Below are 27,731 nucleotides of genomic sequence, written 5' to 3' on the forward strand. Positions count from 1 at the left end.
TACACTGCATAGGTCTGGTTTGTAAAGGGGACAATATTAAATTAGAGGCTCATAAAAGAAGTGTCACACACAGATACACACAGACACACACACACACACACGCACGCACGCACACATGCACACACACACGTACACACACACGTACACACACACTACATTAGAGTACAAAAGCAGGACAGCATTTTGTTTACTTCAGTCTGGGATGTCCAGTTGGTTTTAATGGGGTCAGTGCTTCCAATTCAATAAAGCTATTAACTGTCACCTAAGATTCCATTGCTGGTGCTCCAACCTGGTCTCAGAGCATGTTGTATTATTCTGTACTTAAAATCTAAAACACTCCCTTTATTATTTTATGTTACATTTCGTATGTTATGTATTAATTTGTGGATGTCCATCGCCCAATTCGTATTATATGTTACAAATTTGCAAAACATACTATATGTTATGTATTTGCACAATGTACTATATGTTACGAATTTGCAAAACGTATGATATTTTACAAATTATAGCTAGGTGGCTACGTTAGCTAGGCTAGGGGTTAGAGTTAGGGGTTAGGATTAAGGTTAAGTTTAGGAGTTAGGTTAAAGGGTTCAAGTTAGGGGAAGGGTTAGCTAAAATGGTTAAGGTTGGGGTTAGGGTAAGGGTTAGCTAACATGCTAAGTAGTTTTAAAGTAGCTCAAAAGTAGTAAGTAGTTGAAAAGTTGCTAATTAGCTAAAATTGTCAGTGATGAGATTCGAACTCGCAAACTGTGGGTTGATAGACATTTGCGTTATACACCCACCTATCCACCCTGACCAACCATTTACTTTTTTGCTTTAAGTAACCATCTGTCTTATGTAACCATACCAAACATAACATATCATACTGGTGGTTAGAGTGTTGGGCCAGTAACCGAAAGCTTGCTGGATCGAATCCCCGAGCTGACAAGGTAAAAATCTGTCATCTGCCCCGAGCAAGGCAGTTAACCCACTGTTCCCCGGGCGCCGAAGACGTGGATGTCGATTAAGGCAGCCCCTGCACCTCTCTGATTCAGAGGGGTTAAGTTAAATGCGGAAGACACATTTCAGTTGAATGCATTGTTGTACAACTGACAAGGTATCCCCCTTTCCCTAATTTCAGTGTCCGAATTTACATTTACCATGTTACATCTAGTCTATGAGACCAGGCTGGGTGCTCAGCCAGCACAGATAAGGTTTATTTGCTAATCAGAATACATTAATTCACGGAGCCATTCATACAAACCAGCCTTTCAGAGAGTAAACAGTAGAAACAGAGGGACCTTTTCTGTCTAGACGTAACTTAGCCTACAAAGGCAACACATGCAGAAACCTGGGTCTGAGAATAGTGTTATTATAATTTCCCACCTTTAGACCCAGCCTTTCTTTTGTCTTGAGATTTGGTTATCAGCATTTTCTGTTTTTCACACACATATCATTTGAACGTTTTTCATGCACAGAGCAGGAGGATTGGTAGTTATTAGATTCTGTGGTCATGCGGGTGTCGTCTGACAGAGTGAGCAGGTCCTGTTGAACAGGTTTTCCACCCAGGTCATTCCTCTAGTCTACAGGATATACTCTAAACCCCTTACTGTGTACAGATTTCCACAAAAAGACAAAATAGGAAAGAAAAGGAATAATGCAATAAATTGATGGCATCTCTCTCTTCGCAAAATTCTGTACATTCGTAGAGTTTGAAATAGTTTGTCTGTACTTCACTATGCTTACTTTTATGAATAGGCCTAATAGTGTGGCTACTCAACTTGATTATTGTGGGTTCTAATGTAAGTTTATGCCCCAAAGCAGTGCTGATCAATTCCACGGTAACAAAGTAATGCTGAGACTCCGATTTTTCACTTTAAAATGCATGCCAAACAAAAACCAATGATTGCAAAGTTAAAGAAACCATGCAACTCTATGGACAAGGATGCCTTTTAACAATTTCCACACGGTGCTCTACCCTGAACCTTAGTCACTGTTGCCCTATGTACAGTACATAGTCACTGAACACTGGCCACTTTAATCATGTTTACATACTGTTTTACCCACTTCATATGAACAGTGTCTTCAAAAAGTACTCATACCTCTTGACTTATTCCACATTTTGTTGTGTTACTGCCTGAATTCAAAATCGATTAAATAAAAACATTATCACCCATCTACACACAATACTCCCTAATGACAAAGTAAAAATTGTTTTTCGAAATTCTTGCAGATTTATTGAAAATGAAATACATAAATATCTAATTTACATACGTATTCACACCCCTGAGTCAATACTTTGTAGAAGCACCTTTGGCAGTGATTACAGCTGTGAGTGTTTCTGGGTAAGTCTATAAGAGCAAATGTTGCACCTGGGTTGTGCAACATTTGCCCATTATTTTTTTCAAAATTCTTCAACCTCTGTCAAATTGATTGTTGTTCGTTGCTAGACAACAATTTTCAGGTCGTTCCATAGATTTTCAAGTTGATTTAAGTAAAAACTGTAACACTCAGGAACGTTCACTGTCTTCTTGGTAAGCAGTGTAGATTTGTGCTTGTGTTTTAGGTTTTTGTCCTGTTGAAAGGTGATTTCATCTCCCAGTGTCTGTTGGAAAACAGTCTGAACCAGGTTTTCCTCTAGGATTTTGCTTGTACTTGGCTACATTCTGTTTCTTTTTTATCGTAAAAAATACCCCAGTCCTTAAAGATTACAAGCATACCCATAACATGCTTGAACATATGGTGAGTGGTACTCAGTAATGTGTTGTATTGGATTTGCCCCAAACGTAACACTTTGTGTTCAGGACAAAAATTGTTAATTGTTTTGCCAAATGTTTTGCTGTGTTACTTGTATTATTTGCCTTGTTGCAAACAAGATGCATGTTGTGTAATATTTGTATTCTGGGCAGGTTTCCTTCTTTTCACTCTGGCAATTAGGTTAGTATTGTGGAGTAACTACAATGTTATTGATCCATCCTCAGTTCTCTCCTGTCACAGCCATTGAACTCTGTAACTGTTTTAAAGTCACCATTGGCCTCATGGTGAAATCCCTGAGTGGTTTCCTTCTTCTCCAACAACTGAGTTAGGAAGGACACCTGTATCTTTGTTGTGATTGGGTGTATTGATACAAAATCCAAAGTGTAATTAATGACTTCACCATGCTTAAAGGGATATTCAATGTCTGACTTTTTCTAGCAGTAGGTGCCCTTCTTGGTGACGCATACTAAAACCTCCCAGATATGCATCTGTTGGTCACAGATACCTTAAAATAAAAGTTATGGATGTGGATCAGAAAACCAGTCAGTATCTGGTGACCACCACTTACCTCATGCAGTGCGACATATCTCATTCACATAGAGTTGATCAGGCTGTTGATTGTGACCACCACTTACCTCATGCAGTGACCAAGATGCAGATCAGATCAAATTATATGACCAATTTCTGCAGAAATACAGGTATTTCCAAAGGGTTCGCATACTATTTCTTGCCACTGTACAATGCAAACAGAAAAATCTCAAATTATTTGTTCTTATTGCCCTCTGTACTCCCAGTCTCTGGGATGGTTCACAAGGTTCACAATGTCAGTTGTGGAAACAGGAATATTTTCCTTGTTAGCGGTTTACAAGCAGTCCGCAGGCAGAGCATCTCTGAACCTTTTCCTTGTTGCCGGTTTACAAGCAGTCCCCAGGCAGAGCATCTCTGGACCTTTTCCTTGTTGCCGGTTTACAAGCAGTCCGCTGGCAGAGCATCTCTGGACCTTTTCCTTGTTTTACGTCTGACATTTGTCCTTCCACAGGACATCCTGTGTAAAACAAATACTCTGTAACTTATTTTCACTTACAAAACCATGGACACACTGAACTGTCCCTTTGTCCATTTAGGCACAGTCTTTTGAAATACATGAATAAACAGAATGTTTTTGTTTGATTTAGCAGACATTTAGGAATTACATGTGTTTCTTTTTCCTGGTTTCTTTTTTTTGTGTTATGGTTTTTGAGTGACCGTACTCATCCTCATTCATTAGTGGAAGGTTTGAATACCTTGGCTTATTGACTGACGGTGACACACATTTCTTTCTCCTCTTTGACTACTCGTGTGTTTGGTGTTCAGTACGATGCAGAGAGCAGAAAGCAATGGGATTAGGCCAGACACGGGCTCCTCAGCTGGCAGGGAATTCCTCTGGGAGGCAGGGCCCATATAATTTAGATCAGTGTTTCCCAACCTTTGTCGGTTACTGTACCACCAACTGAATTCTGCTCTGCCCGGAATACCCCTGAAGTACCCCCTCATTTGCATTTTACCAGTAAGGTAAGTTGGTCTCATGAGTTTTCTTAAGTACCCCCTGTGGATAGGCCAAGTACCCTTGGTTGGGAACCACTGATTTAGATTAAAGAGACTGTATTAGGACAACAAGCAATCTATTTAAGGAGGAGAGAGGATTTCCAGTTTGTTGACAAATTCCACCCAAAATTGCCAGAGCACATGCACCTCCTTATAAATAATTTAAAAGATGAACATACTGTAAGGATGGATTTATAGATTACCCATTTGTGTCAGTGGACATTGACTGAAGCACTCTACATTAAGTGCCCCTGTCTCATCGGAATAACGAGTAATGTCACAATTCCAAGCATCCAGATTCCAGACACTCATTCTTTGGGCATGGGCCCCAATTATAAACAAAATGGAAACAAAAATTGCTTGCTTTGGATATATCTTTAATTGGTCTATTTATGGGGAACTATGAGAATTATCAATGTAGCTAGCTTTGTTGACAAAACCATTATTTGTGTAAATTCTGGTCACTTTTCACCTCTCAGAGGATATTGTGTTGTATAGGAAGACTGTTTCTAGCAGATCATGGAGCCTGAGCTATAGAGCAACCTGTGTCCCAGTGGGCAATGGTTGTGCAGTGAGGAATGCCCTGAGGCTGTAGCTACTGTAGTTCCCTTAAGAGCCACACCACAGTGTAGAAAGCACATTACCATCCTTTGGTTATTGTTGGTCTCTTCCTCTGCGTTGCAGACCAGCACTGAATTGCTCTGAGGCTTAGAAAATGAGAATAACAACAAAGCAGACCCCATCTTTAGCTTTTGCTCTGTGTCCGGTCTGCTGGCTGTGGATGCTATCCTGCTTGCCTGCAAGCTGTGGAAGCTGTCGATGATCCTTCCTGTAATTACCCTGTCTGTGTCTCTCCTCTTTATTACACAAACACACACACACACACACACACACACACACACACACACACACACACACACACACACACACACACACACACACACACACACACACACACACACACACACACACACACACACACACACACACACACACACACACACACACACACATACACACAGTCACGTTAACCCTACCTACATGTACATGTATCTGTTATGATTAAACGTTGTTTATTTACTCCTTGTCCTATTCTTTTTTTCTATATTTTTCTCTCTACGTTGTTGGGAAGGGTCTGGAAGTATGCATTTCACTGTTTGTCTACACCTGTTGTTTACTAAGTGACAAAAACAATTTGATTTGATTTGACACACACATACACACCAGAGGAGCTGGAGTGCACATTTAGGAGCTGTGTTTGAGGGCCTGAATGATAATGACCACTGAGAGGACTGTGCTGAACGGGGGGATGGTAATGAACGGATAGACCTGAGATGAGCAGCTATTATTCTCTCACTGAAGCAGCAATAGTGATGTGTATGTAGAGCATGGAAGCAGCCGTGTTCAGGCAGCAGACATATCCCACAGCCTTGAGACCAGAGTAATCAATACTGCTCAGTGATTCAACCCCCAAGTGTGTGTTTCACAGAGCTACAGCTGGAGGGGATGGCTTGGTAAAGAGATGGTTAGCTCGCTAAAGAGCCCTCTGAACCTGTGATATATATATATTTATAACCTTGGTTTTTTGAGCCCTGAATGCTGATTGGCTGACAGCCGTGGTATATCAGACCGTATACCACAGGTATGAGAAAACATTTATTTTTACTGCTCTAATTACTTTGGGAACCAGTTTATAATAGCAATAAAGCACCTCAGGGGTTTGTTATATATCGCCAATATACCATAGCTAAGGGTTGTGTCCAGGCACTCCACGTTGCGTCGTGCGGAGAACAATCCTTAGCCGTGGTATATTGGCCATATACAGTACCACACCTCCTCGGGCCTTATTGCTGGTATATATATATTCGTTTTCTCCTCAATATCTTGTCTAAAGCCTAAAGTGTGTTCTTTATTCTTATTTTCTATATTCTGTGTTTGCTCATATTGGCACTGTTCATTAAAGGTGTAGGCCATATGTTGTGGATTTAGAAGTCATTTCAGTGCTGTCTGGCAGATCGAAGACAATGTGTCATCCATGAGTGGATGAGCCCTGCATCATTAATGTTGTGTTATATGAGCCCTCCTCCCTCCCTCATTAGAGGCCACCTGTCCTGTTCCCCTCCACACAGCAAGCCACTGAGCAGGTAGCCAGCAGCAGTCAGTCACCTTCATAGCACCATGGCCTGTTATCACTCACCTCTTCCATCAGTGTGCATTGGTCTCTATATGGCAATACCCTTTAGTCACGTACAATAATTGGCTTGCAGTGTAAATGAATGTTTTCAGTCAATGTTGTTGAGTACAGCCCCTGATAATGTGACCTGGACATTGAAACAAACCTGATACAGTGGCAGTGTGCTCGGCTGTAAAGTTGGATCGTGCATAAGAGGTGAGGAAGACTGTTTCAGGCCTACCAGAGTTTCTCCTATAATCTGACAAGATAATGCTTATCTTTATGCAAAATATTCGGATAGAAAATGTACAATTTACCCTCTTTCTGTACGTCTATCTGTAAAGCGGACACAAAAGCCATCTGACATAAAGAAATGCATGTCGATGTCTTAGCATGCCATTGGCATATACAGTATCTAATTAAAAGTAAAAGTATAAATCATTTCAAATTCCTTATATTAATTAAGTAAACCAGACGGCACAATTTTCTTTTTTTTGTTTTAATTACAGATAGCCAGGGGCTCACTCCAACACTCAGACATCATTTACAAACAAAGCATTTGTGTTTAGTGAGTCCACCAGATCAGAGGTAGTTGGGATGACCAGGGATGTTCTCTTGATAAGTGTTTGAATAGGACAATTTTCCAGGCTCGCTAGACATTTTAAGTGTAACAAGTACTTTTGGGTGTCAGGGATGTATGGAGTAAAAAGTACATTATTTTCCTCAGGAATGTAGTGAAGTAAAAGTAAAAAAATATATATAAATAGTAAACTACAGATACACAAAAAAATGGCTTAAATAGTACTTTCAATTACTGTATTTTTAATTAAGTACTTTACACCACTGTAAAGAAACCTATGTTGTGATATTTGCGTTGTTTGCTTTATAACCCATTTGTTCATACGCCACTGTGATATACAATAAGTCCGTGACAACAAAAAGACAACAGTCACACAGTGGCGGAATAAATTCAACTACACATACGTTTGTTTCATCACAAAACCGAAGACCAACATCTGTCCAGTGATGGTCACAAAGCGAATATTGCATGTAACAAGCAGTTCTATGACCTGCAGCTTGGTCAAGCAAGTAAACGTTTTCGACAGTTTACTAACTACTGATTTAGAACCACGGAGTTACCGCAAGTCAGCACAAAGACAACGGGAGTACTGCCTCCGCTATAAACATCATCAAATCAACAAGGCAATATACACTGCTCAAAAAAATAAAGGGAACACTTAAACAACACAATGTAACTCCAAGTCAATCACACTTCTGTGAAATCAAACTGTCCACTTAGGAAGCAACAGTGATTGACAATAAATTTCACATGCTGTTGTGCAAATGGAATAGACAAAAGGTGGAAATTATAGGCAATTAGCAAGACACCCCCAATAAAGGAGTGGTTCTGCAGGTGGTGACTACAGACCACTTCTCAGTTCCTATGCTTCCTGGCTGATGTTTTGGTCACTTTTGAATACTGGAGGTGCTTTCACTCTAGTGGTAGCATGAGACGGAGTCTACAACCCACACAAGTGGCTCAGGTAGTGCAGCTCATCCAGGATGGCACATCAATGCGAGCTGTGGCAAGAAGGTTTGCTGTGTCTGTCAGCGTAGTGTCCAGAGCATGGAGGCGCTACCAGGAGACAGGCCAGTACATCAGGAGACGTGGAGGAGGCCGTAGGAGGGCAACAACCCAGCAGCAGGACCGCTACCTCCGCCTTTGTGCAAGGAGAAGCACTGCCAGAGCCCTGCAAAATGACCTCCAGCAGGCCACAAATGTGCATGTGTCAGCATATGGTCTCACAAGGGGTCTGAGGATCTCATCTCGGTACCTAATGGCAGTCAGGCTACCTGGACATGCACATGGAGGGCTGTGCGGCCCCACAAAGAAATGCCACCCCACACCATGACTGACCCACCGCCAAACCGGTCATGCTGGAGGATGTTGCAGGCAGCAGAACGTTCTCCACGGCGTCTCCAGACTTTGTCACGTCTGTCACATGTGCTCATGTGCTCAGTGTGAACCTGCTTTCATCTGTGAAGAGCACAGGGCGCTAGTGGCGATTTTGCCAATCTTGGTGTTCTCTGGCAAATGCCAAACGTCCTGCACGGTGTTGGGCTGTAAGCACAACCCCCACCTGTGGACGTCGGGCCCTCATACCACCCTCATGGAGTCTGTTTCTGACAGTTTGAGCAGACACATGCACATTTGTGGCCTGCTGGAGGTCATTTTGCAGGGCTCTGGCAGTGCTTCTCCTTGCACAAAGGCGGAGGTAGCGGTCCTGCTGCTGGGTCGTTGCCCTCCTACGGCCTCCTCCACGTCTCCTGATGTACTGGCCTGTCTCCTGGTAGCGCCTCCATGCTCTGGACACTACGCTGACAGACACAGCAAACCTTCTTGCCACAGCTCGCATTGATGTGCCATCCTGGATGAGCTGCACTACCTGAGCCACTTATGTGGGTTGTAGACTCCGTCTCATGCTACCACTAGAGTGAAAGCACCGCCAGCATTCAAAAGTGACCAAAACATCAGCCAGGAAGCATAGGAACTGAGAAGTGGTCTGTGGTCACCACCTGCAGAACCACTCCTTTATTGGGGGTGTCTTGCTAATTGCCTATAATTTCCACCTTTTGTCTATTCCATTTGCACAACAGCATGTGAAATCTATTGTCAATCACTGTTGCTTCCTAAGTGGACAGTTTGATTTCACAGAAGTGTGATTGACTTGGAGTTACATTGTGTTGTTTAAGTGTTCCCTTTATTTTTTTGAGCAGTGTATGTTTAGTTAATACACTGAAAACAAACTTAAAGATACCAAAATATCATGTGGCTGTCCATGGTACTTCTCTCTGTCTGTGTGTGCAAGAAAATATATTTTTGGGGACTCACCCTACTTGTAGACTTGTTGAACACCAATTCTGTCCTAATTTCTTTCATTTTGGCAAATGGTCTATGACTCTGTAAGCCTTTAGTTTTTGTTTTCATAGGCAATCTAGCTAAAATGCTTGCTAGCCTAACTTCCTCCCATGGGCAACAATGAACCAACTAGTTTAGCTAGCTAGCTAATGTGAGCCAACTAGGCTACATCTACAGTAAGCTACATATTGAACTTCAATCATCTCAGACCAGTGGCACAATATATTAAGTTATGGTTAAATCAGAATCACCATCATAATCATTGGCCTCTACATAGAATTAAGTCATAACCACAATCCAAATCCCCATCACCGTCCATGGCTTAGGAAAGGGCCGATTTAGCAAGCTAGCTACTGCAGGACATCAACACAAGCAGACAAGAAACATACATGTTTTTCTGACAATGATGGACGTTTTGCTCAGGATGTGATTTTATTGGTGGGAAGCCAAATCCAAACTGGCCTCCCTTGGTGGGTGTTTTGCTGCCCCAGGACAACCCACAGTTGAGCTCAGCTCAACGCTGATTGGCTAATTACTTTATTTAAAAAAATGATCAATGGAGTCCAAATACTTGCTGGCATCAATTATTCAAATGCTACGGTGCCAACATGTCATACTCTTTTGTTCCAGACAGCATCAGATACATGGTCTACACATACTAAGACAGAGGGGTGCTGTTTCCCTCGCTCTGATGATTTCTCAGGTGAGATTCAACCACTTGCGAATTTACAAAACAATTATGACAATCCAGAGAGACAAAAGATAAATCATTTTATACTTTAAATGTTTTTATTGGTCAAATATTTGGGGTAGCCTGGCTTCCTTTGGTATCCATGAATACACGCCATTGCATATGCACCCCCCACCAAAGCACAACTCAATGCCAAATCCTGACTTTCCATGAGCTCAGTTTGCCTCCTAAGTGGAATAGACAGACCCTGGCATAAGTGTTCACACTATGACAGATTGAGAGGTCCTCTGTCACATTGGTGGTTTGCTCCAATGGACCAATGGTGAGTAATCCACAGTGACTGCTGGGTATCCACTAGCCTTTTTCCCATAATGCCTCAGGGTCTGTTCTGTCTATAAAAACCACACATAGTCCTTACTCTTTATCAAATTTGGAGTGGTAAAGTTCTGAGGTTTTCATTGCCCCTCTAAGTCGGGGAGGTCTTCCCTACACATGTTTTGCTGGCATGATAAAGCTGTGCAATTGTTCTGATTATGTAGTGTTAGAGGATTGTTTGACAGTGATAAGCTTAAGTCCCCAGAGGGTCTCATTACATTATCCAGTAGTTATGGTAGTTATCAACTGACAAACACTCTCTAAAGGATGTACAAGAAAGAGCAGTGCATCAAATAAGTCAGTGAGTGATAAGACTGGGTTGTAGGATTTAACTGGAGCGAGATATTTGGTTATATAGGTCTTCGAAGTATAGATATTTTGCATTGATAATGCGACACATGTCCACTGTGTGTGTCTGCAACACTGAGTTCTCGACAGTTGGTTTAGCATTCAGAATAACCTTTTGACTGAGTCCCTACAGACCTTCCCCTGGGCACCATTCACATTACTGTGGAAATTGGATGCATGATGGTGGTAATTCATCTATATTTACTGAACAAGGACAATGTCATTGTCAAATATATAGCTTTAAATAAAACCAGGCAGCACAAACTTGTTTAACAAGGGCTGGCTCAAAGGAAAATAAAGTTTCTCCACAGATTTTTTTGTTTTTGTTTTTGTGTTGACTAAAATGAAAAAAGAAAAAAAGATTTTAAACACGACTGAACAGTGATGTGTTGTTGAACAGGCATAGCGTGACACTCATGTCATTTATAGAATAAAGTAAATTCCTCAATCATGAATACGTAAACAAAAACAGTACGTTAAAGGAGCTAGACAATCAAGCATGAGATATCAGCATACATGTTTGAGTTTGAGTTTGAGTTTATTTTATTTTTACAGGGACAGTGCACATTAATCAACGTTTCAGTAAAAGTGCCGGTTTTAGCCAGCCGGCTAATTTTCAACCGCAGTCCCTGGGCAGGTTATTAAAAACAATTACAATATAGACAATAGCAACATAGAACAAGACATAGCATACAGACATAGCAACATAGGACAAGCAAGACGTAGCATACAGGCAGAGCAACATAGAACAAAAAGCAGCAAGACAAAATTCATAAAAGCAACAAAGTGTTTCCACACCTCACAAGTTACAGACAACAGACATGGAAAGCGGCAACACACAGCTAGGGACCATGTTCACAAATCTGATTTTCCTTTAGCCATGTCTTCAAGCATTTTGTGAAAGTGTGATATGTGGTGCAGTTATGTGTGTCTGATGGCAGTGTATGTTATATGTTATATGAACCTCTTGCGCTCTCTCTCTCTCTCTCTCTCCCCCTTTCTTTGTCTGTCTCTTAGGACCCCCGCAGAGATGTTAAGAGCAGCCATTCATGTCCTCCATCTCTTGCAAATCATATTAAAACCCTGCCGCTCCAGGTCATTTTTTCTCTCTCTAACAGCTCTGCCTTTCAGTGGTGTAAAGTACTTTAAAGTACGACTTAAGTAAAGTACTACTTAAGTTATAGATTTTTTACAACTTTTACTTTTACTCCGCTACATTCCTAAAGAAAATAATGTACTTTTTACTCCATACATTTTCCCTGAAACTCAAAAGTATGATTCACATTTCGAATGCTTAGCAGACAGAATTTTTTCCATTCACACACTGATCTGGCGGACTCACTAAACACCAATTCTTAATTTGTCAATTATGTCATCAGTGTGCCCCTGACTATCCGTAAAATAATAAATCAAGAAAATTGTGTTGTCTGGTTTGCTTAATATAAGGAATGTGAAATTATTTACTTTTACTTTTGATACTTAAGAATATTTTAACAATTACATTTACTTTTGATACTTAACTATATTTAAACCAAATACTTTTAGACTTTTACTCAATTAATATTTTAGTGGGTGACTTTCACTTTTACTTGAGTCATTTTCTATTAGGGTATCTTTACTTTTACTCAAGTATGACAATTGGATACTTTTTCCACCACTGCTGCCTTTGCAAATCTCAGCAGCACCCACAATCCCTTGGGGCCGTGGGCTTATTTGATAGGGGCAGACAGTGTGCGACTGACACCATGGGCACTGTCTCACCCCCTCAACCCCTTCAGCTCAGTGGCATCTGGGTTATGCACGCACAGTGTTTGTCACAGGCCAGGGCCTCCAGCAGGCCCCAGAGCAGTGTCCTAGGGTGCAGAGAACCAGGCCCCACATCCCCAGCCATAACAGACATCTCAATGGGACGGTGGTGGCAGTTCAGACCCCCAGGCCCCTCTTCTCCAACCCCTGCCATGCTGCACAAAGCCGGGCTTGACTCTATCGCCCGGCTGCACACAAAAAGCTTTTCTCTCTCTCTCCACGTTCACCAACTAGAGCTTAATCACATGGCTTTAATTGGGTATAACTGGGTATGTCCTGTGTGTGTATTACAATGATGTACTGACAACTTTCCTCAAGGAGTATAATGTGGACCTCTCATTCACAGACATGGTGGTGTGACTTTAAGAGCTCACAGAGGGGGAGAAGATACATCCCTCTCAGAATCTATAGGTTCATCCCTGTTGATTAAATGCAGAATGTGTGCTTATGAAGCCACCCGTCTGAATAGGGAGAGCATATTAGAGAAGTGAGGAAGAGTAAAAGTAAGTGATCAAAATCCATTTAATTTGGTAAACACAAACACTACAACGTATGAGACGTAGCATAATAATCAAGCAATCACTTATGCATAACTAGACTTGATTCTTTTACAGTTTTTATTTGATTTATTTTAATCCACTCATATTTGATTTATGACTACAAAATGCCACTACTGGAATGTGATATCCTGGAACAGAGGCAGCAGTCAGGAGGCTTTCCATGTAAAGCCATGGGACTGTCCCTGTCACTGAAGGCATGTCATGGGCGTCATCTCTGAGAATAAATGGAATGCTAACACTGTCCACCATGCGGCCCTTGCCTTGGACCTACTGTACTATATGTGTTTGTGTCCTAGCCTGCCTGCCTGCCTGACAGCTGTATCTCTGTATGTGGCATGGGGCTGTGCCCTGTCAGCCGTACTGTACTCTGTGTGTTCTTGTCCCAGCCTGCCTGCCTGTCAGCTGTAGCTGTGTGTTAACAGATGTTACCCTGCCCTGTGCTGGAGCTGTGTGTCTGCTATTGTGGGAGGCCATCCTCTTTTAGACAATTAACTGAGCGTTTACTGCACATGGTAATTGACATTCTAATGAAATTAGCTCAGGGACACAGACGTGTGATGATCTCGGTAGCACGGGCTGTACTGTCATGCCCTCATTGTATTCTCTACAGACCCAAGCCTATTAAAACTGATGAGTTATGGAATTGGACTGAGAGGTATCTAAATTGAAACAGACATCCGCTGCCTCAGTACCAGAACCAGAGCATGCCTGTGGTGTGTAATCATCTCCTCAAAGGACTCACTAATCAGATGAGAATGCTATAGGAACATGAGAGGAGGATGGGCATGATTGTCATAAAGGTAACACTCAGGACATGATTGTCATAAAGGTAACACTCAGGACATGATTGTCATAAAGGTAACACTCAGGACATGATTGTCATAAAGGTAACACCCAGGACATGATTGTCATAAAGGTAACACTCAGGACATGATTGTCATAAAGGTAACACCCAGAACATGATTGTCATAAAGGTAACACTCAGGACATGATTGTCATAAAGGTAACACCCAGGACATGATTGTCATAAAGGTAACACTCAGGACATGATTGTCATAAAGGTAACACCCAGGACATGATTGTCATAAAGGTAACACTCAGGACATGATTGTCATAAAGGTAACACCCAGAACATGATTGTCATAAAGGTAACACTCAGGACATGATTGTCATAAAGGTAACACTCAGGACATGATTGTCATAAAGGTAACACCCAGAACATGATTGTCATAAAGGTAACACTCAGGACATGATTGTCATAAAGGTAACACCCAGGACATGATTGGCTGAACATTCTCAGCACTAAATGTACTCCTTACAGATCAGGGGTCTCAAACACCTGTTCTAAAGAATGACAGGATGTGCAGGGGTTTGTTCCAGCTCAGGACTAACACACCTGATTCAGTGGGCTAGAACAAAAGGACGAAAGTTGTAGACTGACCACTGCCGTATACATATTCAGTAGTGGAGTCTGGTCTAGTAGTGTGATGTTACTCTGCCTACTGGTGATGTCTGGCAACTGCCGTATGAATTACAAGTCAGCAGTGACTTGATTCTCCGCAATTGATTGTATTCTACTCATTAGGAGAAAAAAACGCAATTGGTGGTAAAGCACACTCTTGAAGTCATGGACAATAATCATCATGACAATAATCATCATTCAAATGAATTGATTATTCTGTGGAGCAGATGACTTGGAGGGGGCTTGTCAGTGCAGTGTTTACGAGAGTGACCTCAGAGAGGAGAGTGGGCCAGAGTGTGAGGTCATGCTGTTTACAGCTGAGAGCAGAGCTGCAGTCAGTGGTACCAGCCTCTCCAGCGGGTCTCTCATTATGGAAACAGATGGGTGAATCAGAGTGAGAGAGACAGCTGGAGCACCTGTGTCCACTCACAATGCATCAACAACCAGAGGAGTGAGAGGAGAGGATAGATCTATTCTTTCTTTCTCATCAGGGACAATAAGGAAATATTTAAGGTTTCACAGATTAGTGACAGAAAATATCCTACACACCTATGCATTGTATCACCGCCATTCTTCAAAAGGCCCAGATTAACTGACGGTTTGGATTTTGTGTGAGGGTAGTCTCATTCCCCTGCACTGCACTGTAAGATCGGCCAAGCAAGACTAGTGTGAGGGGAAATGTCAAACTGGCCTGGGGCATCCATTTACAGAGCTGAATAGAATATCCTCTTGAGACATGGACTCTTGCAGACAGTTGATTTTAGGAATAGATAAAGAGTGGTTCTCCCTATGAGAGGTGAGAGTGGTCGACGGTTCTCATTCCCCTGGGATCACCTGTCTGTAAATTCACAAACTGTTTCTTGTTTTGGTCTCACCCCTACCTCTACCCCACCGCCGCCCAATGAAACACATCACACATGGATATCAGCTGTGAATAGCAGGCACCTGCGGGCGGTGTGTGGGTGTGTGGGTGTGTGTGTGTGTGCGTTTCTGTGTTCTCGGGTTGCTGTGTGCACATGTGTGTGTTTTGGCTGTTCCTTTGTCTCTCTATGGAAGGCAGCCCCTGCATGTCCGTGTGTGTTATACAAGCAAACAGACCTTTACTCCTCTCACTGTGGAGGGAATCATCTGGCTACTGCCTGGTCCAATTCTCTGGATAGAATGGGACAGGAGATATGGCCAGAGGGAATGTGATATCACACTTTCATGCAATATTACCTCCTCTCTATTTACAGTTAAGAATGCCATCTATAGCTTCTGCACTGGTTTTATATTGTAAGTGCTTGCTTCGTCTAGTGGACACAGGCAACAACTCTGTACTCTTTATTTTTTGTTGCTAAATATGGTGACATACAGTATGTTGGTGATAACGATGGTATTGTGTCCACCACAGCTGTGGTCTTCATAGTTGTTACCACTCAGACAGCTGTGTGTGTGTCATAAGCAACATGGTTAATTGAATATACCCCCCTCCCCCACTGCACTCTTGTATAGCTTCAATGTGGGCCTCTAATGAATTATATCTATCAAGGCTCAGGCTAAGAGCGAGATGCAGACACAGGAGGCAGATAGTACAAGTCTTAGAGATTATTACAGGGGCAGGCAAAGAGTCGTAATCCAAATCACAGTCAGGCAGGTATAGGACAGCCAGCAGGGTCAGGACAGGCAGAAAGGTCAGAACTGGGAAGACTAGGAAAACCACAAACTGGAGCACAGGGAACACGCTGGTAGGACTTGACAAGACAAACTGGCAACAGACAAATAGAAAACGCAGGTATAAATACACAGGGATTAATGAGGGAAGATGGGAGACACCTGGTGGAAGGTGGAGACAAGCACAAAAACAGGTGAAACAGATCAGGGTGTGACAAAATCACCCTGAAATGGATCTATCTGAATCCAGTCATCCCCTAATACACACATTAAATCATCAATACCTAGGTTTTGTCATTAGATGTTTTTATCAAACAACTTTTTGATTAAACTATTTGAAATCTTAAATACAAAATACTTTATGGTTGTCACCTCGAAATAGAATAATTGAATTCCTCCTGAAGGTCTTGTCATAATGGAGCTATATGTTAAAGCTAGACTGCAGTGCCATACTTTGTGTCTCATCTGCAATAGATATATTAGTGCAAAAATGCCAGTTGGACTTTACCCTGGGTGATTGTTTAGTTCAATAAGTGTTTGTCTTTACTGCGCTAGGAAACTACCATAAATGATCAGACTATACACATGAAGTCCAAAAGATTCAACAATCATGCATGTCCTTCCAGTCAGGACAATTGGAAGTGGGCAGAGATGATACAAGATTAATTTTCCATAGATGAGATAATAGATGCCTGCTCTTTAACTATTTGTTATTTAAATGTTTTATTTTTTACTTATCTATTTTTACTTTACACTTATTTTTCTTCAAAACAAAATTGTTAGTTAAGGGCTTGTAAGTAAGCATTTCACTGTAAGGTCTACACCTGTTGTATTCAGCGCATGTGACAAATAAAATGTGGATAGTATTTGATTTTACTCTCACAGTAATCAGGCCTGTTACGAGTATTCCATGATTCAGCTTTGTTTCAGATGATCCCTCGGATGTTGTTCAGAGGGCTTTGCGACATGTTCTGTACGCGCTGACTGCAAATGTGTTAAGGTTTTATGAGACTCAGAACGCACAAACAAACAGCAAGCTATTGTTGCCAGATGAGACACCGCTAGTTTGACTCAACTAAAAACTTATAGGTCCACAGCCGAGAACACATTTTCTCTCTCTTCACTTGTTTTCTTCAGTTTCTGTCAGAATGGTGTATGGCTCTTTGGGGAAATATGCACATCCTTCTTTGCTAAAAGGAATGTAAAAATATTCAAAATAAACTAAAGAATATGAGTATGTTTGTTCCCACAGTATTTCAAATTTCAATGTTTGATATCAAAAGCAACTACACTATGGAAATCTTTCCCCAGTTTTCCTAAGCTATATCCGTTACATTCTGATGTCAGATGTAGGTTCCAACACTAAACAATTTCCAAAAAAAGACAGTTTCAAATTTAGTACTTTTAGTAGTGTAGAATATATGGAGTAGTGTGGAATATGATGGGTGTAGACGTCTACTGTCCTCGGGAAATTGCACCCGGAGTACTGTACAGAGAAAATTAATGACCTTCAGAAACCATCCTAAATCACTCAAATCTACACCCGCTATTTCACACTATTATATAGCAATATCTTATATCTAATGTGATATTATATATTTGAATACCATTATTAGATAAAGGATAGGAATTGGATGTTAGTGATTGATTAGTAATGCCTGCCGAGTGCCTATAAATTGGTGTGTGTCAAGCAAGATCATTGAGATGGTGGTTGCCTGTCAAGAAAAAAATTACATCTTCTAGAACTCCTGTATGCTGCCTCTATTTGGTCTTAACTGTCATATAGTTGACGTTCCACTCTCTGAACCTTCCAAATGGCGTGTAACACTAGCATTACAGTTGATCCATCTCCCTAATTTTGGAACAACTACAGTCTAAAATGAAGTTAACAACAGAGTGGAAAACCTCAAGAAAAAGACTAAGCTTTAAGTCAGAAAGAAAATAGAGTGTTTATGAGGCGGGGATGGAGTGACTGAGCTGTCCGTCAGTCTGCCTTGGAGTGTAGGTACAGCATGTATATGTCAAGTGTGTTTATGTGGTGTGCACTGCAGACCAAGCTTCTTTAGGCTGATTCTCTGTGGCTCTGTCCAGCCCTTTGCCATGTGAGTGTCAGGCTGTCTTGGACCAGGGCCCAGGGCAGGAGGCTGGGAGCTCACCCTTTGGCGCGCCACTCCACTCCAGCACTACAACTCCAGCCTCTCTAGACCAGAGCTGTGACTCTCACAGATTACATCAGCAGGGAGACATAGTAAAGCGTGTGTGTAGTAGTAGACTGCTACTGATGTTCCTCCAGGGCGTTGACATTCTGAGTCACAACAGCCTCTAGATGCAGAGTGAAGTTGGTGTTTTACTCAGCAGCGTACATTCTCTTGGGCCAAGAAGACGGAGTAGTGTGCTTACCTTTCAAGCATCTCTCAAGCATCACAGACTTTCTACTTCATCAGTAGAGAGAGACTGTGCCGGGCACCGGGTATCTCAGTCTGGTCTCTGGGAGTGAGTGAGTGAGCGGTGAAGTGACAGCCATGGCTCTGGGCTTCATGTCTAGAGTGGAGGAGTTGCTGGCATCAAGCAGCAAGGTTGTGTGGAGCTTGGCAGAGCAGACCCTCAGAAGGTGGTCCTCTCAGGGGTTCATGCCAGCCCGCCGCTTCCTACAGACATGGTGGCAGCTCGGGGAGTTCTATCAGGTACGCTGGGACTGTGTTACCAATCAATCCCTTTACTCCAGGGGAAAAGTTGTACTGTACATGCTGCTCTAATCAATGTGGTTTTTATTGACTACTATGTTGACAGCTACTGTGCCAGCTGCCGACTGGGATGTACTGGTGGCTGGAGCAAGATCATGTCTAATATATATTCTAATTTGACCTGTCTTGTTGATACTGTTTTACACCTTGCTTTCTGTAAATGTATATATCTGTCAGGAGTTGTCTGGAGTCTGTAGAATAACCATCACATTATGGCTAACTATGAAGCATATCCAAAGGGTACTAGTTTTAATTTGACTTTTAGAATTGCATATTGTATTTGGTAGATTGTCTGTTGGGTGAAAGTTTACTGTTTGTGCCTGTGAGGACTCAGGACAGGGTGTTTCTTTATGAGTCACAGAGACAGGTTTAACATGGGTCTCATTGCACATATGGAAGTCATCAGGAAGCAGCACGGCCAGTCTTTTGATCTTTGAAGGTTGTCTTTGAAGTGCTGTCTTTTGTTGGAGCACCTGAATGGGATTTTGTTCATGAACAATTGAGACATCCTCTAACTATATACATTTCTGTTCCAAACGTAAAAAAATGTCAAGATTTCAAATTAGGAAAGGTTGTTTATGAACTACCATTAAAAGCTAAATTACATCGTCAGTGAAGATAGCTGGTGTTAGGAGATGGTAATCAGTGAGAATATGTCAATAAGCCTGATAAGCAGTCAATTACAGGCATGGCCTAATGCTGCAGGGTTGGAGCTAAGCCTATGTAGGTCAGTGGCTTGAGGTCGTGTGAAGAGGCCACGGCTGGAACGCCCCGCCCCAATGACAGGCCTTTAGGGGGATGACCTCCCTGGAATGGCTATTACACATCACATTATCTTTCTTCAAACCTGCGGGTCAACCTCTCTCTAAAGCCATGGCCTCTAGCCTTTCTGCCTTATGTGAGGGGCAGTCCATCTTGACACTTGGTAAAAAATTGTTAGGAAAAATTGTCAGAGTGAGGTGTTCTCTCATTTATGTCTGGAAGTTGCTAGCATGCTAGCTAACTTTAGCCAGTTAGATTGGGTGCTTGACTGCCGTTGTGAGGTCAGAACGCTCTAAATTAACGAACGGACAATCTGACAACACTCTGAATTCGTTCTCTGGCACTCCAGAGTGAATTTATGAACACACCCATAGTCTAGTGAACACCCATAGTCTAGTGAGCTGGTGAACACCCACAAAGTTTGAAGAGCTGCTGACTAATGGCGAATCAACAAATAAAGAGTTGCACGTTATATATAAGCTTCCAGTCATTTATTGGATCTTGTTCATGAACAAATGAGACATGTTCTAACTATGTATATTTCTGTCAAATTTGGAAAATGTTCCAAAACACTGCTTTCTTCAGCGGTCCATCCTGACACTTAGAGGTCGACCGATTATGATTTTCAACGTCGATACCGATTATTGGAGGACCAAAAAAAGCCGATACCGATTAATTAATCGGACGATTTTTATATATGTATTTGTAATAATGACAATTACAACAATACTGAATGAACAATGAACACTTTTATTTTAACTTAATATAATACATATATAAAACCTATTTAGTCTCAAAAAAATTATGAAACATGTTCAATTTGGTTTAAATAATGCAAGAACACAGTGTTGGAGAAGAAAGTAAAAGTGAAATATGTGCCATGTGAAAAAGCTAATGTTTAAGTTCCTTGCTCAGAACAAAGAACATATGAAAGCTGGTGGTTCAATATTCCCAGTTCTTCAATATTCCCAGTTAAGAAGTTTTAGGTGGTAGTTATTATAGGAATTATGACGCGTCGACTATTTCTCTCTATACCATTTGTATTTCATATACCTTTGACTATTGAATGTTCTTATAGGCACTTTAGTATTGCCAGCCTAATTGCCAGCCTAGTTGATAGGCTTGATGTCATAAACAGCGGTGTGGGTCAAGCATTGCTAAGAGCTGCTGGCAAACTCAGGAAAGTGCTGTTTGAATGAATGCTTACGAGCCTGCTGCTGCCTACCAACGCTCAGTCAGACTGCTCTATCAAATATCAAATCATAGACTTAATTATAGTATAACACACAGAAATACGAGCCTTTGGTCATTAATATGGTAAAATCTGGAAACTATCATTTCGAAAACAAAACGTATATTCTTTCAGTGAAATAAGGAACCGTTCCGTATTTTCTCGAACGGGTGGCAACCCTAAGTCTAAATATTGCTGTTACATTGCACAACCTTCAATGTTATGTCATCATTATGTAAAATTCTGGAAAATTAGTTCACAATTCGCACGAGCCAGGCGGCCCAAACTGTTGCATATACCCTGACTCTGCTTGCACTGAACGCAAGAGAAGTGACACAATTTCCCTAGTTAATATTGCCTGCAAACATGAATTTTTTTAAACTAAATATGCAGGTTTAAAAAAATATACTTCTGTGTATTGATTTTAAGAAAGGCATTGATGTTTATAGTTTGGGTACATTTTTCGCGAATGCGCTTTTGTTAAATCATCAGTCGTTTGGCGAAGTTGAAGTAGGCTGTGATTCGATGATAAATTAACAGGCACTGCATTGATTATATGCAACACAGGACAAGCTAGTTAACCTAGTAATATCATCAACCATGTGAAGTTAACTAGTGATTATGTGAAGATTGATTGTTTTTTATAAGATAAGTTTAATGCTAGCTAGCAACTTACAGACACTTCCTGCAACTTCCTTGCAGCCACAAGGTCTTTTTGACGCTGCACTCGCGTAACAGGTGGTCAGCCATGCAGTTTCCTTGTGGATTGCAATGTAATCGGCCATAATCAGCGTCCAAAAAGGCTGATTACCGATTGTTATGAAAACTTGAAATCGGATAGATAGTCACAAACAAAACTTCCCAATTGGCACAGACAGGTTGAATTAACGTTGTTTCCACGACTTTACAATGAAATGACGTTGAACCAACGTGGGGATAGATTTGAATTGATGTCTGTGCCCAGTGGGTCTTCTTTTACTGCCACGCTACTAAAGTAAGGAACATGAATTGTTGTGCAGTGAACTGTGGTGTAATGATTTTGGGATAGGGTTCAGACTGAGCAGTAGCTCATTAGATGTCTTGCTAAGGTGAATTTGAAATGGAGTTACTGTAGGTAAAGGGGGCTTTTGGGGTAGACAAAGACAGGCACAGAAAAGGAGCAGAAAAGCAGGGAGTGTGGGGAGCATGTTGGAGATACCTGATTTTTTAATACTTTAACTCAAAATTAGTACTAATATTGTCTCACTTTATCCCATGAAACAATGTTGGAAGACTAACACATTTTAGACCATGGCGCTACTGGCCTCTTTGTTTGTATGCTTGGATGTCATTTGTCCGTAACAATGCAGCATTGATAAATGCACCGTAGTGTGGATCATGCACTGGACAATCCCCACAATCACTATAGTGACTAATCCCTGTTTAGACAATGGAGATTGTGTAATGAACAGCTACAATAATTCTCTCTATTAATACGGATTACACACAATCCTATGTTGTTCTATGAAGACAGGTCTTATAGTTTTTTTCTCTCTGTGTTATAAAAACTTGTCATCTAGTAATCCATGCTTGTGTTTCTGATTAAGGTTCTTGGTCTTTGCTGTATAAGTGGGCTATTGAACCATTCAGAAAGGGCTTGAATTCTCAAGGGAATCATCTCTAGAAAGTCAACTTTGTTTTTTAAATGCCTAGAAACTACAGTTTGACTTCAGGAAAAGAGAGTTTACATAATAGAATAGAATAGAATTAAACTTTGTCCATCCAGGATGAACATTTTTCTTTGGCATCACCTTCCATTAAAAGGATCACATATGCAAACATTCTCACATCATACACATTTAAACCAGTCAGTCCATTATGTTGCATACACTAAAAACATAAAGGATATTGATACATTCACTCACAACCGACCGCTGTCCCAACTGCACTGGATAGATAAGTACATATACTGATACAATTTACTTTGCATTTAGTAGTCCAACAGCACAAGAAACGAATGAATGTTTGAACACATTCTTCTTGGCCAAGGGCATTCTGAAGTGCTGGCCAGAGGCAAGCCTCTCGAACTGAGGTGGTAGAGGGTGGGTGGGGTCGCCAATGACAGCCAGTGCCTTCTTTTTGGTTGCCTTGTGGAACAGACTGCTCAAATGTGCCTGTGGTCGATTACCAATTACTTTGGTCGACCACAGGCACTTGACCAGCACCATTTTTTAAGGTTGTTGGTCTGTTTAAAATAGCTGTCCCCATCTGATGTAGCATCTTTAAAAAAGAGTCCTACCAGAACCATGTCATCCGCTTCAGTGTTTGTATGACAATAAATAAAATACTTTGTCCAGAAATGCCCCTAAGTCAGTAATTTCAATTCGATATAATGTGTTCAAAAACAAAGCAAAAAAGTAGCCTGTATAACAGCTTAAAAGCAGCTCTGTTGTGGTGGTGGAGGGAACAATATCCTGGTAGACTGCAGTTAACACCAGCCCAGAACTTCTATTTCCACCCTGTGGTCACTTTCCACCACAGAGGCCAGGCCATCCTAACCAGTTGGGAGCCACATGTTTTTCACTCAACACAACCCTTCACCATAATCAAGCAGCCTTGAGAGTCAACACTGATACGAATCCTGTGCAGCGTCTTTCCCTGGTGGGGGGATTGATCCGCGGGCCTTCAAAAGGGGGGTATACCGCAAGTTGGCCATCTCTATTCCAGGGGATCTCATCATGTCTGTTCCCTTCCCACAGATGACAGAGGGCCGGCTGTGCCAGGTGCACCTCCTGGACAACAGGAAGCTGGACCTAATGGTCCAGGTACACACCCTTCACACATCCTCAACCTCTGTACTTCTAATGTTGTTCACTGTGATGTTACACTCTAGTGTGGACACTTCATATATTTGTGTTCATTTATACTGGTTTCATTTTCCTAGCCGAAGCTCTTGTCCCGAGATCTGTTAGACTTGGTGTCCTCACACTTTAACCTGAAGGAGAAGGAGTATTTTGGAATATCCTTCATCGATGACACGTACGTACAACTCCTACAGATGTTCTATCTTAATTTGATCACTCTGTTGTCGCAGAGAATTTTCCTGCACTGCAGGAAATGCAAATTGTAGTGTATTCAAGGTTTAAAAAATGCTTCTAAAGTTTGTAATTTCTACTTTAAAATGTCAGACTTGATTCATGCTCACAAAAGATGTATCAACCCCTACATAAATATCCATTCATTATAATATACATAATAATTCACAATTCCTGTTGCTGCAGGATTATTTTCCTGCTGTGAGAAACTGATCAAATTAAGATAGTACATCTGTAACTACATTCTAGTTCATTGATGTATTTTCAATCTTGTGGTGTCAGGTACAAAATACTGTGAATGGGTACAAACCGGTTTAGCTCCTTTTCCTGCTGCTGATTACATGCATCTCCATGACACAAGTGAGACAACTCTGTATCAGTCTAGCAGTTGACATCACAGTTAACGGTGTAGCATCTGCTCGTATCCTTCCCCAGTGGTCAGAGTAAATGGCTCCAGCTGGATCGCAGGGTTCTGGATCATGACTTCACTAAAAAGACTGGTCCACTGGAGCTCAAGTTCCTGGTCAGGTGAGCGATCTCTCTCTCACTGCCTCTCAGCTGGTAGCCTACAGTATGGACCACCATACTATAGTAGCCGGCTACCCATAGTGTACTCTATCACAAACATAGCATCTGTCTGAGACGTTGACAGTGTATCTTACACACTTTAATGCATAGACTCCCCTTCCTCTTTGAGAGCTAGACTACATATAGTTTATTTGAAAATCCATCTGAAAATGTGAGGTATCTATCAATGTTGCCCAAGAGAAGGCTCAAAGAGCTACTACAGTGACAACCCCCAGTGTTAATCAGCCTTAATCGGAGATACAGTTATTGTAGGGATGGCAGGTAGCCTAGTGGTTAGAGCAATGGACTAGTAACTGAAAGGTTGCAAGATCAAGTCCCTGAGCTGAGAAGGTAAAAACAAAAACAAAAAAAACATAATAATAATCTGTCATTCTGCCCCTGAACTAGGCAGTTAATCCACTGTTCCTAGGCTGTTATTGAAAATAAAAATTTGTTCTTAACTGACTTGCCTAGGTAAATAAAGGTTAAACAAAATTAAACTTGTAACCTGGACCACATGTAGAGACTCATGTCCAGTAGATGGCACTAATGTGACAATCTGCAATAAGAAGATATATGTTCTGAAATTGGAAGGGGAGCACTATATACCCTTATTCAGGTACTCCATATGATTTACATTATGTGTTTTACAGGTTTTATATTGAGAAGATAACATTTTTGAAAGAGAATACAACAGTGGAGCTGTTTTTCCTAAATGCCAAATCGTCAGTCTTCAATGTAAGTGGATGTAACTAATTTTCTACATTTGTTACTCAATATGATTGTATTGAGCATGCCACGAATCAGCCCTCCGTAGCCTGTCCTTCAATTTCCATGCCATTGCACAAATAATGTGCTTACCCTGTTTTGGCTCATCCACTGCATGCACAAACATAAACCAATTGTGTGACCTGTGATCATTTGGGTGAAAATATAATCCCATAAATGGAATTACGAGACAAAAGTTCCTGCTGTGGAATCATTGTGGGGCATTCTAGTTGGTAGGATGAGTTGCTGCTGGAACTGAAAGTTGGCTCCAGATGTCAACATCTTAAAACAAGCAAGGTGGGCCCAAAACACAGTTGGTGGCCAGAGTTATTTTGTCTACACATCATTTACAGAAGACAGTCATTTAGTAAGGAGTGCCTGTTTGACTGGACACTATTAATTTGAAGGCCATTACTATTCATTATGTCAAGCTCTTTCAAAAACAGTCTTACGAGTAAATGTTCTGTACATAGTTCATTACTCATGGGGCTAAACTCACTTCACTTGCTGACTTCACAGAGACTTCCCGCTTTTGTTTTATGTACTCTAATACTACATTATTCAACACAATGAGCATCAAATAGTTCCCTAATCCTCCAACATATAATTTGACTCAGGGCTTTCTTTTGGAAATGCTGCACTATAACAACATGAACAAGAACAATATCCTGATTCATTGCCTCCCCCTCTCAGAAACCTGTGTATATTTCCTATGCCACACACAGCCAGAGTAGCAGAAATGTACTGTATTGTTGTAAAATATTAGATAGCGTTTGGGATAATTAACAGGAGGAAATCATCTACCATACATGTTGGATGATGGAGCTGGAGAAACAGGTCTTATATTTCAAACACATACAAACACACATACATCACGTATTAGCCTATACTTACACATACACGCACGCACGCTCGCTCGCTCGCTCGCACGCACGCACCCAAACACACACACACACACACACACACACACACACACACACACACACACACACACACACACACACACACACACACACACACACACACACACACACACACTGATTGATCAATGATCAATAGCACTCATACGGTTTGTCATTACATGAACATACATTTATATCTGTGTAATTACACAATTATACCCCAGGTGGTGAGGGTAGGCAACAACACATCCACCACGCTGACCCTCAACACGGGGGCCCCTCAGGGGTGTGTGCTTAGTCCCCTCCTGTACTCCCTCTTCACCCACAACTACATGGCCACGTACGACTCTAACACCATCATTGAGTTTGCTGACGATACTACGTGGTAGACTGATCCCCGACGACAATGAGACAGCCTAAAGGGAGGAGGTCAGAGACCTGGCAGTGTGGTGCCAGGACAACAATCTCTCCCTCAACGTCAGCAAGGCAAAGGAGCTGATTGTGGACTACAGGAATCAGAGGACCGAACACGGCCACTGTAGTTGAGCGAGTCGAGACCTTCAAGTTCCTCGGTGTCCACATCACTAAGGATCTATCATGGTCCACACACACCAACACAGTCGTGAAGAGGGCACGACAGCGCCTCTACCCCCTCAGGAGGCTGAACATATTTGGCATGGGCCCTCTACAGCTGTACCATTGCGAGCATCTTGAATGGCTGCATCATCGTTTGGTATGGCAACTGCTTGGCATTCGACTGCAGGGCGCTACAGAGGGCAGTGTGTATGGCCCAGTACATCATGGGGGCCAAGCTCCCTGCCATCCAGGACCTCTATACCAGGCATTGTCAGAGGAAGGCCCTTAAAATTGTCAAAGACTCAAGCTACCCAAGTCATAGACTGTTCTCTCTGCTACCGCACGTCAAGTGGTAACGATGCACCAAGTCTGGAACCAACAGGAGCCTGAACAGCTTCTACCCGCAAGCCAAAATACTGCTAAATAGCTTGTTAAATAGTTACACTAGCTACCCGGACTATCTGCATTGACCCTTTTTGCACTAACTAATTTGACTCGCTGTGTAACGAACGTTGTTTGTTCAAGTGCGAGGAGCTGGCACAGAACGCACCAGGCTGTGGAGGCGCACTGGAGACACGGTGCGTAGAACCGGAAAACATGGCACCTGAACGGTGACCAACTCCACACGGTGAGTACAGGGAGTTGGTTCTGGTTCCCACCTTGGCTCCGCCAATCACCCCGTGTGCCCCCCCAAATTTTTGGGGGGGAGGCTGCCTCTCGGGCTTCCGTCGTGTCCGCGAACCCCGGTGTCGTCGTTGTTGCTCCCTCGCTGCCTCCGTCTGCTCCCATGGAAGGCGAT

At 41.9% G+C, this 27,731-nt stretch overlaps 1 protein-coding gene across 1 annotated transcript in view; it reads left to right on the forward strand.

Moving 5' to 3' along the window:
• Window positions 1–18,830: 18,830 nt before the first annotated feature.
• Window positions 18,831–27,731, forward strand: part of LOC120020663 (FERM domain-containing protein 4B-like) — a 51,121-nt gene continuing 42,220 nt past the window's right edge. Inside the window, exons 1-5 of the mRNA XM_038964369.1 lie at window positions 18,831–18,992; window positions 23,784–23,849; window positions 23,969–24,063; window positions 24,555–24,647; window positions 25,340–25,424. Coding sequence (XP_038820297.1) covers window positions 18,831–18,992; window positions 23,784–23,849; window positions 23,969–24,063; window positions 24,555–24,647; window positions 25,340–25,424 — 501 coding nt within the window. The remainder of the gene's footprint in view (window positions 18,993–23,783; window positions 23,850–23,968; window positions 24,064–24,554; window positions 24,648–25,339; window positions 25,425–27,731) is intronic.

This window comes from Salvelinus namaycush, chromosome 2 (genome assembly GCF_016432855.1).
Source record: "Salvelinus namaycush isolate Seneca chromosome 2, SaNama_1.0, whole genome shotgun sequence".
Lineage (NCBI taxonomy): Eukaryota > Metazoa > Chordata > Actinopteri > Salmoniformes > Salmonidae > Salvelinus > Salvelinus namaycush.